The following is a 16297-nucleotide window of genomic DNA, read 5'->3' as shown; positions in this document are numbered from 1 at the left end:
AGTGGTCACTGGAAGAGGCCCTGGTTACAGGGAGACTTGGACTTCAGCCCAATGCGACAGGTGTTCTGATCTTTTCTGAACGTCAGCGATGGCACTGCTGTGGTCAACAAGGGCAGCAAAAGGGGTCACACTCGCTGTGTTAACTAATGACAATTTTTACACCTTGACTAAACTGTCAGGCATGCATGGGGGGGGGGGCTCCGTGCGAGCCTCGGTAATTTGTTCTCTAACTGGTGTGTGATCAAGTGTGACTATGTGTGTGTGTAGACAAACAATCCTAACAGGTGTCCCCTTCCCCAAATGCCTTACAAGTCAGAGGGTCTGGTGGACGATGACCACTCCAGGACAGTCTCGGGTTTCTGACCAGGGGGCCCAGGTAAATTTAGTAAGACGCGGTCCACTTGCAGTCAGACACTTGACATGCTCACAGAGAGAAGACACAAGTTCCAGACACGACCGACCGGACCTCTAGAGCTTTTTAATACATACAAATCTGCTTAGAGGGAGCAAAGATCAGAAACCTGCGGCTGGGATCAAATGCATGATGGAATTATGACATCAGCAGAGGATGATGAAGAGTTTGATGAGGCTGTCGACCGCTATGCCACTGACACCACCTGGAGCTGGGTAAAGTAGTTTATAAATCAAATGTGTGGAAGAAAAGCATGAATTGTGGGGTGAAAGAGTGGACATCTTGATGAACACAATCAATGGGTTGGAAAGGTGAAGGATTACACTTTTAAATGTATAAATGAACAGAAATGCACACATAGAAAAAAACATTTATTTTCCATCTCTCACAATGTACTTACACAGAAATAGAAATATATACAATATATACTACATACAAGTCAAGTGTGCAAATAAATGAATACAGATAAGACTGGATCATTGTGTACAGTATGTACGTGTAAGATTACTAAATATGTGTGTATGATTTATATCGTCAGTGTAAGATACTATGTACATATTAATAACAAATTGTGCATTAAAAACTTTAAAAAAAACTTGTGTTTTGTATCACGACAGGACTAGTGGGGACATACGTTCATTCAAAATGATGCTCTGTTTCTTATAATATCTGAGCTTAAGTGAAATATCAGACTGGTATAAAAGTCTTCTGGTTCTTAGGACAGCAGAGACAGTGAGAACATGAACGTGTTTTTCAGTAATCCTCCACCGTGTAAGACGATCTGAACCAACTAAAACTCGGGAGGGAGAAGAAGGGTGTGAAAAGGGGGGAGAGAGGGGGGAGAGAGGGGATAGCCTCGTGCATCAGGTGAACTTTTCACCCCGTCTCTCTCTTTGGAGGGAATTTACCTCGCAAGAAAACAAGACGTATCAGACAAAATTATGCAACTCAGACTCATTAGGTGAGGTAAACATTTCCACATTTCTTGTGGAATACTTGATTTAAGAAAGTCTTTAATCATGTGGCCGTTTGTTGGGACCAGAACATCCTAAAAGTTATTTGTGGATACTTAAATTTCTTTTTGAAATTCCCCCATTTTTAAATCTTACATTAATAAAAGGTGTCCATCTCATTTTCTTCTCCTTTACTCAGTCCACAGCCATACAATGATTTGCCCAAGAGGGTGTTCTGCCCTCATAACCTCTCTAATTACAAACAGTTTTCCAATGTGTCTGAGGTTGACAGTCCCAGCTAATGTTTCTGTCAGGTCTTGTGACTCTCAGGCCAGAATGACCTGAGCCAATCAGAGGCCCCGCTATCAACCAAGTGTGTCAAAAGATTACGCAATTAATTTGTTAGAGCGCCGTGGCCTTGCTGAGTCAACTGAAATGAGGTCCGAGCAGAATGCGGACGTGTACGTGTTGTTTATTGCCGGCTTCAGGCACATTGTGAGGAGTTTGTGTTGCGTTCTACCATTGCATAGCTCAAGTGCATAAATGATGCAGGAACAATACACTTGTATGTATCATTTCTGTCACTTGGACTGTTTTTATGATGTTGTTCTTTTTGTACACATGATATCTGTTGCACTTCTGCTCATCCTGGGAGAGGGATCCTCCTCAGTTCCTCTCCCTGAGTTTCTCTCTTTTCGGCGGATGTATAGTAAACAAATGGTCGCCCTTGCTACACTGATTGGTGCATACGTAGGAAGCGTTCAGCTCATAGCTAACCGTAAATCCAAAATTGGGATTGAGAGTGTGAGACCACACCAGCCAAGTCGCTCCTCCCAGCAGAGAGGGTGAATGATTTGGTGCAATGGTAAATAAGGTCAACATGCAGGTCAAGTCAATCTTAATTTAAAATAAGTCAGATTTAAGATATTTGTGGGGAATTCAAGCGAATAGAAACCAAGATGTTTTTGTTCTCTTGATAAATGTTGCTGTGTGGTTTAGTCACAGAGTCGTATGTCAACTTGTTTGCCGTAGCCTGATACCAGTCGCAGCACCGACCATACATGAAATTGCTATCATATGCTGTTTGGTGTCCAGAGTCAATCAGCTGAGCTCAGCTCCTGCTGGCAAAGCAGCTCGTTCTTATAAACATGTCTACGGGCAGCTGGTCGGCTCGTATATCCTTGTAGAAACTCAGCGACTCTGACCGCTGTCTGTATATGTAGCAGAGCCACAATGTGCGGACCACTGTTAAGAGTTGAGTTAAAACGGTGTGTTTCACGCCTCGTTATTACAGGGTTATTACTGTATCCGGAATCAGGACGGGGACATTTAAATGACACATTTGTAAGCAAGTAACAGAAAGTACAAGGAGTTATTATGTTATGTCAGGGAAACATGCAGGTATTTATGAGTTGTTTAAGTACAATGTGCTAAAAATGCACATGGTACATTCAGGGTGTGACAGAAGGGTGAGTTACACTACAAGTGGCTTTGTGCTGCGATTAATGAAACTAAACTGTAGCTGCACAGGGGAGAAGAACATGCTCACAGGAAATGCCTCAATTTAAATATGGTTTATTGCCAAAAAGGGTGAACTACATAGTCATGTTTTACATAACTTCTTATGCAGTAAAAGAAGCCACCCATATGCTTAATGTCAACTGAGGTTGCCGGTTGGTGCAAGGTCAACAGAGTTCTCAGGCTACGAACTGGTACTGAAACTAAACATGCTGAAGCTGCAAGGTTGTAAACCACAAAAAAAAACACACACACACACATGCAGACAGAGCAATGCAAGAGGAAACCGCAGCTCTGACATTGTACAGTGTGACATGGTGACATGCGCTGCCTGCCACTCAACACAGTCCAGTGATTTCCCAACAGTGTCAACTGGCACGACAATGGTGAACGCTTCAAAAGTACAACATAGCAGCACACAGGGTTTAGCCACTGTGGTGGAAAAAACCTCTCACTGAGACATGCATTCTTCCTTTTATGGTTTCAGCTATAAAAAAAAAAAGTCTGGAAAAAAAATTAGCTGCCATGCACTGTGAACACACACACACACACACACACACACACACACACACACACACCCGTCGAGCTGGCTCTTGTTACAGAAGAGTGGCACGTGAGGCTGTTGTAGAGTGTAGCCTATTAAATGTTTGGGCTGGTGGGGGGAAATCTCCCATGTTATTTTGCTTAGTAGGGGAAGTCTAGCTCTACATTAGGACTATGTTATTATAAGTGTATCTACGTCTATGTAAATCTGGTTCTGTGAGTTTGTAATCGTGCAACAGAAATGCCTTGCTCGTATACATATAGTTGAGTTACACATAATGACACCACAAGTCAACCGCATCCTCCAAACGTTGCACTTCAGGGTCCCAGTCTAGACTGGCAACATCGCATGTGCTCTCGTACAGGCCTGTGATTGGCCGGAGACATCACCTCACTCCTCCGGGCTGGCTGGGTGACTTCAAACGCTGACGTAGAGCCCGCTACTTCCCGCCGTACTGTACTCTGCTGCCGGGTCCTCTGTGCAGGAAACATGTTTCCCCCTCAGTGCCCTTTAAACTGAGACGTCACCGCGTGGTGCGGTTGCGTTACAATGTAACGCGTCTCACATGAAAAAACATAAAGCATAAGTCCATTATTGTTTTCGTCCTGTTTCACAGACTTTTAGATATCCACTGACTAGTTTAATGTGCCTTAAAGAAGTCAGTGCGGAACTCGTGTCTCCTAACGAATAGGCCGTGACGCTACTTTCACTTTGAGAACACCATTTTTGACGCAACGAGTCAACTGTCTGTGTTTTTTTTTTTTGTTGCCACTGTGGCAGCTGAAACGATGCGTTTGGCAACTCCACGGCTCGACGCTGATTGGTCAGCGGGCGGGTTCCGATGGAGATGATATCATCCGCCGACCAGACTCGCTGACACAGACGGAGGAGCGAAGAGAAAACAGAGGCGCTCAGAGGGAGAAATCAGTATCGCAATTACTTAAATAGTCCGCTTTTTTTTTTTTTTTCGGTCCCCGTGACTCGGTGACAGAAAGTCGAGGCTTTTGTGGAGCACGCATGCATCACCTCTATCCGCGAATGGCTTCTTCTATAATGTGCAGTTGAGCTGTCATTCACCGCTGTGGAAGCGCCAGTCCCCGTGTGTTGGCTGTCGGCATATACTCAGCCACAGAAGGTATGATCCTGTTTTTACAGTGTGTTTGACTGCACCTGCATGTCTGATGATAATTCAGATTTTTAACATGGTTACACATATCTGTTATGATCAATACTGCGTCTTTATGCTCATTATATAGGCCTATACTCATCAGTTATCATGTGCTTTCCATGTCAGGACGTTATTATGAGTCAGCTATGTCTTTCCTTTAGATATGTGTAGCTGTAGCTGATTGGTGTGAGGCACATGTATTTCTGAGTGTTCTTAATTAAACTGATAATTCATCACTTACACCTTCCACTTGCATAGTTGTTTTCTTAAATAGTCAGGTGGAGCCTATAGTTAGCTTTGTGTGGTGATATGGGACTAATGAAAGACTCTCTGTGTCTACACATTATCTGCTGAGTGGCTCAGCCAGATTTCAGCCTGCGAGGGAATATTCATAACTGCAGCTTGTAAACCAATTAAACTCATGACCGAACTACAGTTCAACGCAAATCACTGGCTTTTAAAAATAGGATTTTGTGAAAAGGCTCAGTTAAGTTTGTCTCAACTCCCAACTCCTTTGTGAAACCAAGCAGTGCTGTCAGTGTTTTGAGACATTGTTCCTCTTTCTGTTTCATCTGTAACACTAGAAAAATCTATTTTTGGACGGAGCTGCTCTGCATGTAGCAGCGTTCACAAGAAAAAGTCCTCAGCTTTGAAAATCAGCAGGGCTTTGCCGGCAGCCCTGTAACTCAACGCCTCAGTGAAAGGTGAAATTAATAATTAAAGACGCGTTAAGGTCACCTGCAAGAAGTATTTCAAGACTCAGACATAGTTATGGCTACTCAGATTCACCAGCTGTTCTAAAATTAGGGTTCCTGTTCTCCTGTAAGGAGCCTGTTCTCCTGGTCACATGCTCAAAGGAGGAGAGACATGTTGGCATTGTTCCAGATCTTCCCTGTTGCTGCTGTCATTTTGGGGGCTCACTGCCAACTGAGTCAAATGTCAGACCCCCTTCTCTGTTATCAGGCAGCTGCAGACCCCCAAGGAGTCTTGACCGCTACAAATGGGATTCATCACGTGTGACCATTGGTGTTTGCATCACAGAAATGTAAATAATTTAGTCTCTGTTTGGCGCCAGCAGGGATGAGATTGAACAGTATACTTTTGAAACGGTCTGAGTTCATTTCCATACCTTCTTTATCTCATTGGAAGAAAAGAAAGTATCTTACTTGCATTCCTTTGCAGTAGTTTGTTTTAGAGTTGAGCTGTTCCAACTAGTGACTCAGACAGAACACAAGATCGTGTTCTTTTCCAGATGTTTTAAATTGTTCACCTTGAAAGCATTTGGGCAGTAAACTGAACTTCTTGTGATGTGATTGTGATCAACCCCTCGTCCTTCCTCCATATGTTACTGTGTCGCTATCGTCAAACCAGGGACAGTAGCGTACAGCGTATGACGGACCATAAGAGCGCTCTAGCTGTCTGCAAAGAGGAACAATCAACACACTACATACGAATGCATTCGTTCTGTACCTTCAAAAGACATTTGCATTGTCGACGTGCTCTGCTTTACTTCTCGTGATGTCTCTGCTCAACCAATAAATACAGAGGAAAGGCTATGAAATCACCTTTGTGGCCGGAGTACAGACTGGTCTAATTTGGTTTGTCCTTTGATCTCAGTTGACGGGGGTTTGCTGTATGGTAAACAGTCGGGTCGGATTTCCAGACATATGAGGAAGTGGGGAAAGAGGAGCATCGGGTTCTTTCTACAGTATGTCGGCCAAAGACTACTGAACAGGAACCAGCCTCCATGTCCTCTTTCCATAGCCAGGCCGGTCTTAGTGCAGCTCAAAAGCTGACTTCAAATCAGCGTATTGGAATAACTTCACCTCATGGCCCTGTGGGAGAGTAATACGCCATCAGTGGTTTGACTGACATGAACATCATAAACACCTCCTCTGAATGTTCACTGAGTTCGAGTGTTGCGGCACTTAGTGGTCCCCACTATGTAGTATCAAATTCAGACCTTCTTTTAATGGATGTGGTTGACAGCTATAATGCTAAATAATCTCTTGCGTCCCATCTTGTCCCCCCTTCTTACTGTTTCCTCCTCCAGACTCGTCAGACCATGAACTACGTGGGCCAGTTGGCAGGGCAGGTGTTCGTCCAGGTCAAAGAGCTGTACCGAGGCCTCAATCCCGCCACCCTTTCTGGCTGCATTGACGTCATCGTGGTGAGACAGCCCGATGGGTCTCTGCATTGCTCACCTTTCCATGTTCGCTTCGGCAAGATGGGAGTCCTGCGGTCCCGAGAGAAAGTGGTAAGGGCAACCGCCTTTGTTGTCACGTTGAGAGACGTGCAACCTTTCAGATGCCTGAAGTCTTGTTTCCATCTGTTCCCGCTTGTTTTGGGGTTTTTTTTACACCTCTTTTGCCCCTTTCCCTGCTCCTCAAGGTGGACATGGAGATCAATGGGGAACCAGTGGATCTACATATGAAGCTTGGGGACAATGGAGAAGCATTCTTTGTGCAAGAAATGGAAAACAATCAGGTACGCATGAATGTAATTGTGTCTGAGAATGACTTTATAAAAATGCTCCGGTTCAAAGCGTGATACAACATTCGTTGAGCGGCGGGCATTGATTCAAATAACAACAAGATTCAAATGAAAACACACACCAGTCTCCGCACCGCTGATTTCCACTGAAACCCAGACACACCCATGTTTACAACCGAGGGATCGTCCTCCTTACATGCAGTCATACAGTAGTAGTTTGAACAAGGCCATGCTGTGTTGGCACAGCGGCTGGGAATTTTTTCCTTTCCCTTTTGGCTGAACAGCACTCTTCTGCTCATCAGTGAGTGAATGAGTTTCTGAATGCAGCATTTACTATCTCAGGCTTTTCTGAACTATATTTAAAGCTGCTGCCTAAAGACTGAGGATCAATCTATCAAAGAAATAGAGAAGTGGTTATAGGTTGACAAGATGAACGGATGTAGTAAAACAATACCCGTCTCTTTTTTTTAAATCGTTATTACTTTTTATGTTTACGAAGCCCTTGAGAACCATTAAAAAAAGAAAGATTGAAAACATTAAAACTATAAAAAAGCAGATGTTTTTCTTGAGTTCTTGGAAAACATTTGGTTTTCCAAGAGTTTTGGAGCTGCAGGTTGAAACAGCCATGTCACGCGTTTCTTCGCCAAAGTATACATGAAGATGTGTGCAGCTGAAAGACAAGCGGTGAACTACTGGGGTCGGGGGGCCCCGGCACCAACAAGGGAAGTGGGTAATTTATTTTCACCAGAGTGGTGTCAGATTCCCAGGCCTGGAAGAGAAAGGGGTTGGACGGGGACACCGAGAGTTCTTGGCACAGGGAAGAAAAACGTGAGGGAGAGTATTGTTAGACCACAAATCATATGGTTGTACCTCACTTTTCCTCCTCCTCCCTCTCATTCTCTCTCTCGCTCTCTTTCCAAATGTCTCCACACACATTTAGACTCCCCTGCGCTGGCAGCGGGAGATCCTCCTGGAAAGTATTTTCGTTTCCTAGAAGGAAGTATTATAACCCCCCCCACCCCTACCCCCCGCTCCTTTCACAAAACAGAGGAACAGAGTCTGTTTTGGATTGGCTGTTTGGTTTCGCTGGCAACGGCTCTCCTCACAGCAGAAGTGGCTGCAAACAGTGTTGCAGTGATTGCACAATTTTGCACAATTTTGCAAAACAATAGGGTCATGTTCAAAATGTTGAAATCCAGTTTTAACATGCTTACAGAAATTGTTAGGGTGGATGCCAGAGAAGATGTTTTGGATGGAGTACAAATCACACTCTACGACCTTGCACCCTTGCAGTTTTTAATGGCAAGAATCTTGTTGGTGTGTTTTAAGTCTCATCTCAAAACCTATTTATCTCTTCAAGGCATTTCATCAATGTCCCTGACTTTATCTTATTTCTCACAGGAAGTGGTTCCCTCCTACCTGGCCACCTCTCCGATCTTGTCGGATGAGCCCATCCTGATGAGCTCCTCCCTGATGGGGAAGAGCTCCGGGCCGCCCATACAGAGCCTGGGCTCTGCGGGCTGCACGGGAGAGACTGGCGGCGGGATGATGAAGAAGAGGAGGAAGAGGAGGAGGAAGGCTCGGGCGGACAGCGTGAGGAGGGAGGAGAGCGGCGACTACTCCGAGGACGAAGACATGTTCACCATAGACATCAGCTCGGACGAAATGACGGCGGTGGAGAGCAACAGGTGAGAAGATGTGCAGAGAGCAAAGGATGAAGGGGCGAAGGAGGAGAAAGAGGAATAAAGAAAGCAAGAGGAAATACATGAGAGGTGCACGCAAAGAGGAAGAGCAATACACGAGACAGAACAAGGGAGCGGGGGGGGGTGGCAGTGAGGCGGTAAGATAGGAAGTATAATACATCACTGAAATGAGCTTTGAGAACAGCTGGAACAAAATTGGAGTCTGCCAGATGAGAATAAACAGACCAGTGTCTGTAGTGGAGAGGCCTCCAGCTGTGGCATTGACCCACGCACACACACACTGATAAGACACTCAAGACCAAATGGAAAACACTCGTACTGTTTCGATTTGTATTAGACAGAAAAGAAGCTTCCATGGGAAAAGAGGAAGTGCGTGCTTTTGTTAAAGGGCGCATGTTTCATGTGCTTGCAGTACGCAGATTTATTTTGATCTCTGCTCGTGTGTGGGAAAACGTTATCTAAATTCTGGCTCGTCTCTTCTGTACACGACCGTGAAACAACACCAAGGTGACAGTTTTAAAAATAGATGGTTGTATTTGAAGTGTAAACACATTGTTAAAATGCTTTGTTATTAAAGGGAACAGTCGACCTCTAACACCAAGCCAGTATTAGTACATTTTGTTGCATTTCTGGTTCAAATACTGTCGATTGTCTATGCTTATTTTCATGACCGAACATAAGAACAATTGGGGAGTCAAAAAGAAACTTACAATCCGGACTCACGCTTGTGTTATGTTTTGAGTGCATGCAGAGAGCAACAAGTTCAGGTATGATCTCTGTGGGTGTGAAACGGGTGAAAAGGGAAAGGTAAATTATAGACCATTAGTAAAAATTAAAAGACATTATGTTACCGATGAATGATATACATTGATGTCGTGGTTATATACAGTATTTGTGTGTGTTTCAGGACTCAGCAAGTCGGTTCAGCCAGCGGCTCTTTCAAACAGACCGGCATGTACACCCGTTCAGATGGAGATTGGAGCCCAATTCAGAGGTGCTTCATTCACTCATATGACGAAGACCTCTGTGCTATTATTCAGAAGAAACAGCTCTATAATTCTGGTTTATCGTCTGTTCCTCTCTCAGCCCAGGAAACTCTCGTCCCACCTCTCCCAAGAGCGACTCCGAACTGATGACCAAGCCGTCAGACAATCAGAATCCAGCCATGCTCTGGGCGTGGGGGGAGCTGCCACAGGCTGCTAAGGTAACTAAAAGTGTCCACTGTGCATACATAGAGAACAGCAGCTCTCAATAAATGTGCAGTAGTTTTTGGTACGTTCATATTAGTCTGGCTCGCAGTGTTTTCATATTTTTGTCCTCCTCCGTGCTCTTCTAGCCGTCGTTCCTCCCAGTGAAACCCGACCCTCCACCAGTTTGCCCAGTATCCATCCCTGTGTCTGAAAGCACACACTTCCGCGTGATAACTCACGAGACGTCCTCGGAGCAGTGTGGGCCCTGCTCCGAAATATCGGCGCTCAGGCTGCTGCTGCCAGAGGAGACGGGCGAGGAAACGGTGGGGATGGAGTCCGAGTCCACGAGGACTGAGTCCCAGACAGCCGGAGGCGTGGCAGCTCAGATGACGTCTGACGCCATGGAGGAGGCAATGTCTCGTCCACCAGGCAAGACAGACTCTCCGACCAAGAGACAAGGTAACAGTCAAAGGGCAACAGCACAATACGGTGTATAATTCCTTCAGGAGTTTATCGAATCCATCATTCAAAACCAAAGTGTTATTGTGTTTTGTGGTGAAATATTAGCTTTTAAAGACATGTACTTTGCAATAGAATTCACTGTAATGCCTATTTTTTATTGCATTTTACTTGCCACTTATTGAACACCAGGCTGTAAAAAAGGGCCCCTAAACACAAAGAAGCTGTCTCTCTGTTGCAGACAAGAGAAGCCGCCATCTTGGCTCTGATGGAATTTACCTGGATGACATCACTGAGCTGGAGCCTGAAGTGGCGGCCCTTTATTTCCCAAAGAGGTATTAAACAATCACATGCTGTGTGTGCCGTTAAAAGTTTTAACACGTCGCTATAGCCGAGCTTAACGCCTCTCCTCCGTAGCGACGGCAGTGCGGCAGTGAGGAGCATCTCAGACCCGGGTCTCCACAGCACTAGTCTGTCCCCACAGTCGGTCAGCTCTGGAGGAGACAGCGGAGTGGACAGCTACTGCGACCACATGGCCGACATGCCGTCCATCGCCATCTCTTTGTGCGGAGGGCTCAATGACAACAGGGAGATCACTACAGGTGAGACACGGACACAAGCGCAGCAGCTTCATGCTTGTGTTGTCAGCTGCAGGAAAGAGGAAACTGAAACAAAGTGTGTGTGTGTGTGTCTCCTGTGCAGAGCATTTCCACGAGAAGATCATCTCTTACCAGCAGTTCTCGGAAAGCCCCTCCATCATCGACGACCCCAACTTAGTCGTGAAAATTGGCTCCAAGTAAGACATTTCACACGGGAGAAATGAAAACAGCAGGCTATAAGCAGTTTACAATCCACTGCGTGCTGTATGGATTTAACTGTCACACGCTTGCAGCAGAAACTGCAGCATGTGCAGGATTGTTTGAGCTCATAAAGGCATTTTTTGTAAAGACATTTAGCTGACAAAGTGGAGTGTTTTTAACGCGCTTATGAAATTGATAAAAATACATTTCTCCCTCAGATACTATAATTGGAGTTCGGCAGCTCCCCTTATGCTGGCCATGCAAGCCTTTCAGAAACCGCTGCCAAAGGTAAGAAACTAATACTAGGACAGACATTTGAGGTTGGCTGGTTGTGTTACGTGAATACCACTCCCCTCTGTGGACTGAAACTGGTACCGCACCCTGTGTGACCGCGTATACACCTATACACCTTATAATTCTGCCCATCCTACATGCATTAGTCTTAATGTCATGTGACAAACATCCACTGAATCTCTTCTCCTTAAACGTTGTCTCCCCCTCTGTTCCCCTCCCTCCCTCCCCTCCATTAGTCCTCTTGCCTCGGTTACATTCACTCAGCCTTAGAGTTTCTCCTCTGTTGTCTTACTGGTGTGCTGGGCTACAGCTCTGTACGTCACAGACCACATTCTTTTACCCCTTTCTCTACCTTCCTCATTCCTTGTCCTCTATCAAACTATCCAATCACCGCCCCCCTCCCCCTCCCCATACATGCTTCAGCTTTAAGTTGTTTTTTTTTAAGTGTGTTTTTTTATGGTGTTGTGTTGTGGTTGTTTTTTGGGGTTGTGTGTGCTCCGCTCCAGGCTGCAGTGGAGAACATCATGAAGGAGAAGATGCCCAAGAAAGGAGGGAGGTGGTGGTTCTCCTGGCGAGGCAGAAACAGCGGCTCCAAATTGGTGATTTCCTCTCATCTTGCTGATAAAATTTCTTTTTTAGATTCCACTAAGTGAGTGGGCAAAAGCAAATCAACGCTGTTTCTCCTCTCGCTAGGATTCCGTCTCTGAGCGCGGGGCCTGCGGTTACGCCGAGCAGGCCGGGAAAATGTCAAGCAGGTGAGGAACCCGGCTTTAAAACAAACAAAAAATATGCTCCAAGTTAGCGAGCGACAGAACATCCTGTCTGTCGAGGTGTGAACATCCTTTTAAACACACTGTCGACCTGTCCGATGCCAGACACAAAGACGAGTCGTCCTCCAGCGATGAAGACCACGGGGACGCCATGCAGAGCTCTCCCACCATCCAGTCAGAGCCTGGGCTCACACTAGGAGGCGTGTCTTATAAGAAAACACTCCGACTCACATCAGAGCAGCTGGTGAGCGCATGTTTTGAATTGTTCTACTAATTGTAGTTGTTTTTCCCATTGTATATTATATCTCTTTCTCCCTCTTTCTCTCTCTGTCACACACAGATGTCCCTCCAGCTGCAGGACGGTCCTAACGATGCTGTGTTTAGTGTGACCACTCAGTACCAGGGAACCTGTCGCTGTCAGGGCACCATCTACCTCTGGAACTGGGACGACAAGATAATCATCTCTGACATAGATGGAACCATCACCAGGTGTGTGATACATGTGAATATAAACATTTTACAACACAGTTGAAATCCGTTTGGAGTGAAAATGAATATTATGTATATATATATATGTGTGTGGTCCAAAATGTAATCTATAGGTTGTGTCCAGTACAGACATTAGCCTGCGCTCACATGTCTAAATGTAATTCATGCGTGTTTGTCTTCAGGTCGGACACATTGGGTCATATCCTGCCCACACTGGGGAAAGACTGGACCCACCAGGGCATTGCAAACCTCTACCACAAAGTCAGCCAGTAAGCACCAACTGTACTTTCATTTAAAGCAAAACACCAAAAGGCACACATTGCTTGGAAATGTTGTTGATGTTATACACCGGACAGACCAAAGAACAAGCTACAGATTTGATTGTCATTGCCATGGAGTGATCATTATCGATACAACACGCTTGTTCTCGCTTCGTCAGAAATGGCTACAAGTTCCTGTACTGTTCGGCGCGAGCTATCGGCATGGCCGACATGACCAGAGGTTACCTCCACTGGGTCAACGAGAGGGGCACCATGCTTCCCATTGGCCCCGTCCTCCTCAGCCCGAGCAGCCTCTTTTCAGCCCTGCACAGGTCTCTCATTCACGCAAACATGCACGCATGCGTTTCTAAATTAACGCTCAATCATTGTTGTACTGTGCTGATACTTGGTTACATCTCTGTGGCGTGTGTGTGTGTGTGTGTGTGTGTGTGTGTGTGTGTTTGACAGGGAGGTGATTGAGAAGAAACCAGAGAAATTCAAGGTGGAGTGTCTCAACGATATCAAGAACCTCTTCTACCCCAACACTCAGCCGTTCTATGCAGCGTTTGGCAACAGACCAACGGTACGCACGCGTTACGTAAAGCACAACTCATGGTACACTACGTCATTTAAAGGTTTTTACTCTGGGTTTGAAAAGGAAAGCCATTAATGCTGTAGATTCTTGCATAAATGCATGTTACTTTTGCAAAGTTAAATTTATATATACATCATTTCCAACACTGAATTAAATGCTCTTTTATATTGTTTAGGATGTATATTCCTATAAAGAAGTAGGAGTGCCACTTAACAGGATTTTTACGGTCAACCCTAAAGGCGAGCTAGTGCAGGAGCACGCCAAGACCAACATCTCATCGTGAGTCCATGCGTCCAGTTCACACGCCGTACTCAAGGAGGAAACATTGTAACGTTTACTTTTCTCAATTCAACGTGTCTGACCGCTGCCCTCTCCTCTCCTCAGTTACGTCCGTCTAGGTGAGGTGGTGGACCACGTGTTCCCTCTGAAGATGCGAGCCTCGTCCTCAGACTTCCCTTGCTCTGACACCTACAGCCACTTCACCTACTGGAGGCAGCAGCTCCCCCGGGTGGACCATCCGGGTACCACACCTCCACGGACTCCCCTCCCCAGCAGCTGACTGTCTGTGGCTGACGGTGTGATGGTGTGCGATAGGAATTTGTATTTTTTGTTTACTGTAGAAGAGGATGGAGCACTTTGAGTGCACAGCAGAGAGCAGCCTAATTTGGTTAATCTGCTGTTAAAATATTTAAAACGCACACGATGGATGTAAGAGCACTTTTATGAAAAGATGGCCTTTTGACTATCTGTATGTATATGAGAAATAATAATAATTTATTCAGGCAGCTTAGCACATGTACTATTTTTGAGTTAGTGTTGACATTATTTCAGTAGACTTTTCAAGCTATGCAGACAGTTGCTGACTGTATTTCTCAGACGGTATAACGATGTTCAGAGGTGCATCATACTCGATGTAGAATTTATTTCCTTTTTCAGTCGAGACTGTTACAGATCCTCAATCAACATGGAGTTGCATATATATATGTATATATACATATATATACATATATATGTCGGCAAATTTTACTTTAGAGCAGCATACTGTATGTGTAATGTATTATTCCCTCAGTATTAGTTACATATGTTAAAATGTATTACACAGCACAATTAATGAGTGGACGTCTATGTAGCTTGACGTTATTCTGACAGAGGGTTCATTATAAAGACTTGGTTTTGAATGCATATTTATTGTTGAGACAAAGTAATGCTGACAGGAGAACCGAAAGCACAACGTTTTGAATGGTCAAAATAACCATTGTTTTCCCTTTAAAAAAAAAAAAAAAGAGTATCTGTGAGAATTGCTGAAACATTTTTATTTTTCTATTGAAATCACACGATGTGTATATGTTGCGATGTGAAAGTGATTTCTGTGGTGGCCTTTATGAAATTAATTGATCCAGTTACAGTTCACACGATGTGACTGTTAGGTGCTCAGCTCTTTAAGATTAATGTATGTTTCCATAATTGCCATTAGATATATTTTGTTTATTCATCTGGTGACATACTGACTGATATGACATGTAGCCTACATTATACATCACCAATTGGTTCTTGTGCTGCTGCCATTCCCTTGTAATATCATCCAGGCGTAATTGACATTTCTTTCCAAAGTAACACTTTGAAAAGTGATCTTTAATTCTTACAACACCACAGATAACCTGAGGTCATATGCAGGAGCTGCTGTCACGGTGACATGCCTAATGCATCAGTGTTTTGAACCACCCGAACAGTACAATCATATTGAGTAAGCGTGTGGTTTATGGAAGAGGATGTGCATATAATGCTTTATGATTCTTTCCATGAAAGAGCCCCAATAGCCTGAAAGCGTATTTAACTTTGCCTTAACTGTGAACGATATGATCAATAATGTGTTCATTTATTCCCTCCACTCCTTCTCCTGACCAGTTCACTGTTTTATTTATGCAAGCAGAGTCAATAAAGAAATGCCTTGATAACAGTGAGTGTGGGTCAATAATTCAGCATGACAGCTGGTGGAAGAAATATTCATAGAAAAGTAGAAATATCACACTGTGAAAATACTACAAGTAAAATCCTAAGTGTCAGTGTTTTCCAATTATTCATGATGTTTCTGGATTAGTACATCAATGTGTTGCATTTTACGGTTATATACTGTTGGGTAGTTTAATTTACAGCAATGCATCGCATTCTATAATATCATAATGTTTGTAGAGAACCACGTATCACGAGAAAGACAACGTTTCATTAGAACTGCCATGTTTAAGTCAAGCCTGATGTTGTCTTACAAATAAAATAATGATCCCATCTCTGCCACACACTGAGGCATCAGATCAGTACTCAAGTAAAGTACAAGTACCTTAAGTTTTACTTAAATACAGTACTTGATAAAATGTATGTTGTTCTGGAGTTTGTCTGTCATCACTGTGATGCATCAGGCTGCTTATAGATACATAAATACATAGATACATGGATAGATGGATGGATGGATAGATGGATGGATAGATAGATATACACGCTACCTAAGCCTCGGAGATGTGCTTGTGTTGGATATTTATGTCATGCACAATACTGTGGGGTTATTTAGAGCAAAGGGCTGCTCTCTTCAACAGCAGGAGGAGTTTCTAAAACCCAGCGACACCGCTGATTGGCTCTGGCCCCGTGTGGCTGCTG

General features: G+C 44.4%; 1 protein-coding gene across 2 annotated transcripts; it reads left to right on the top strand.

Moving 5' to 3' along the window:
* Positions 1-99: 99 nt before the first annotated feature.
* Positions 100-15597, top strand: lpin1b (lipin 1b). 2 transcript variants are annotated; one of them, XM_079179976.1, is made up of 20 exons: positions 100-627; positions 6649-6852; positions 6987-7082; positions 8490-8776; positions 9699-9785; positions 9878-9995; positions 10128-10440; positions 10682-10775; positions 10858-11042; positions 11143-11236; positions 11459-11528; positions 12041-12133; positions 12228-12289; positions 12410-12548; positions 12645-12793; positions 12976-13062; positions 13233-13385; positions 13522-13636; positions 13824-13927; positions 14033-15597. In XM_079179976.1, exons 1-20 carry the CDS (start codon positions 538-540, stop codon positions 14205-14207), a joined length of 2715 nt encoding a protein of 904 aa, XP_079036102.1. In that variant the 5' UTR covers positions 100-537; the 3' UTR covers positions 14208-15597. The 2 variants fall into 2 exon arrangements, with proteins under 2 accessions (XP_079036102.1, XP_079036103.1); XM_079179977.1 differs by lacking the exon at positions 100-627 and adding an exon at positions 4375-4562.
* Positions 15598-16297: the final 700 nt, after the last annotated feature.

Source organism: Pholis gunnellus, assembly GCF_910591455.1.
Source record: "Pholis gunnellus genome assembly, chromosome: 19".
NCBI classification, from domain to species: domain Eukaryota; kingdom Metazoa; phylum Chordata; class Actinopteri; order Perciformes; family Pholidae; genus Pholis; species Pholis gunnellus.
This window is presented reverse-complemented; position numbering and strand designations above follow the sequence as displayed.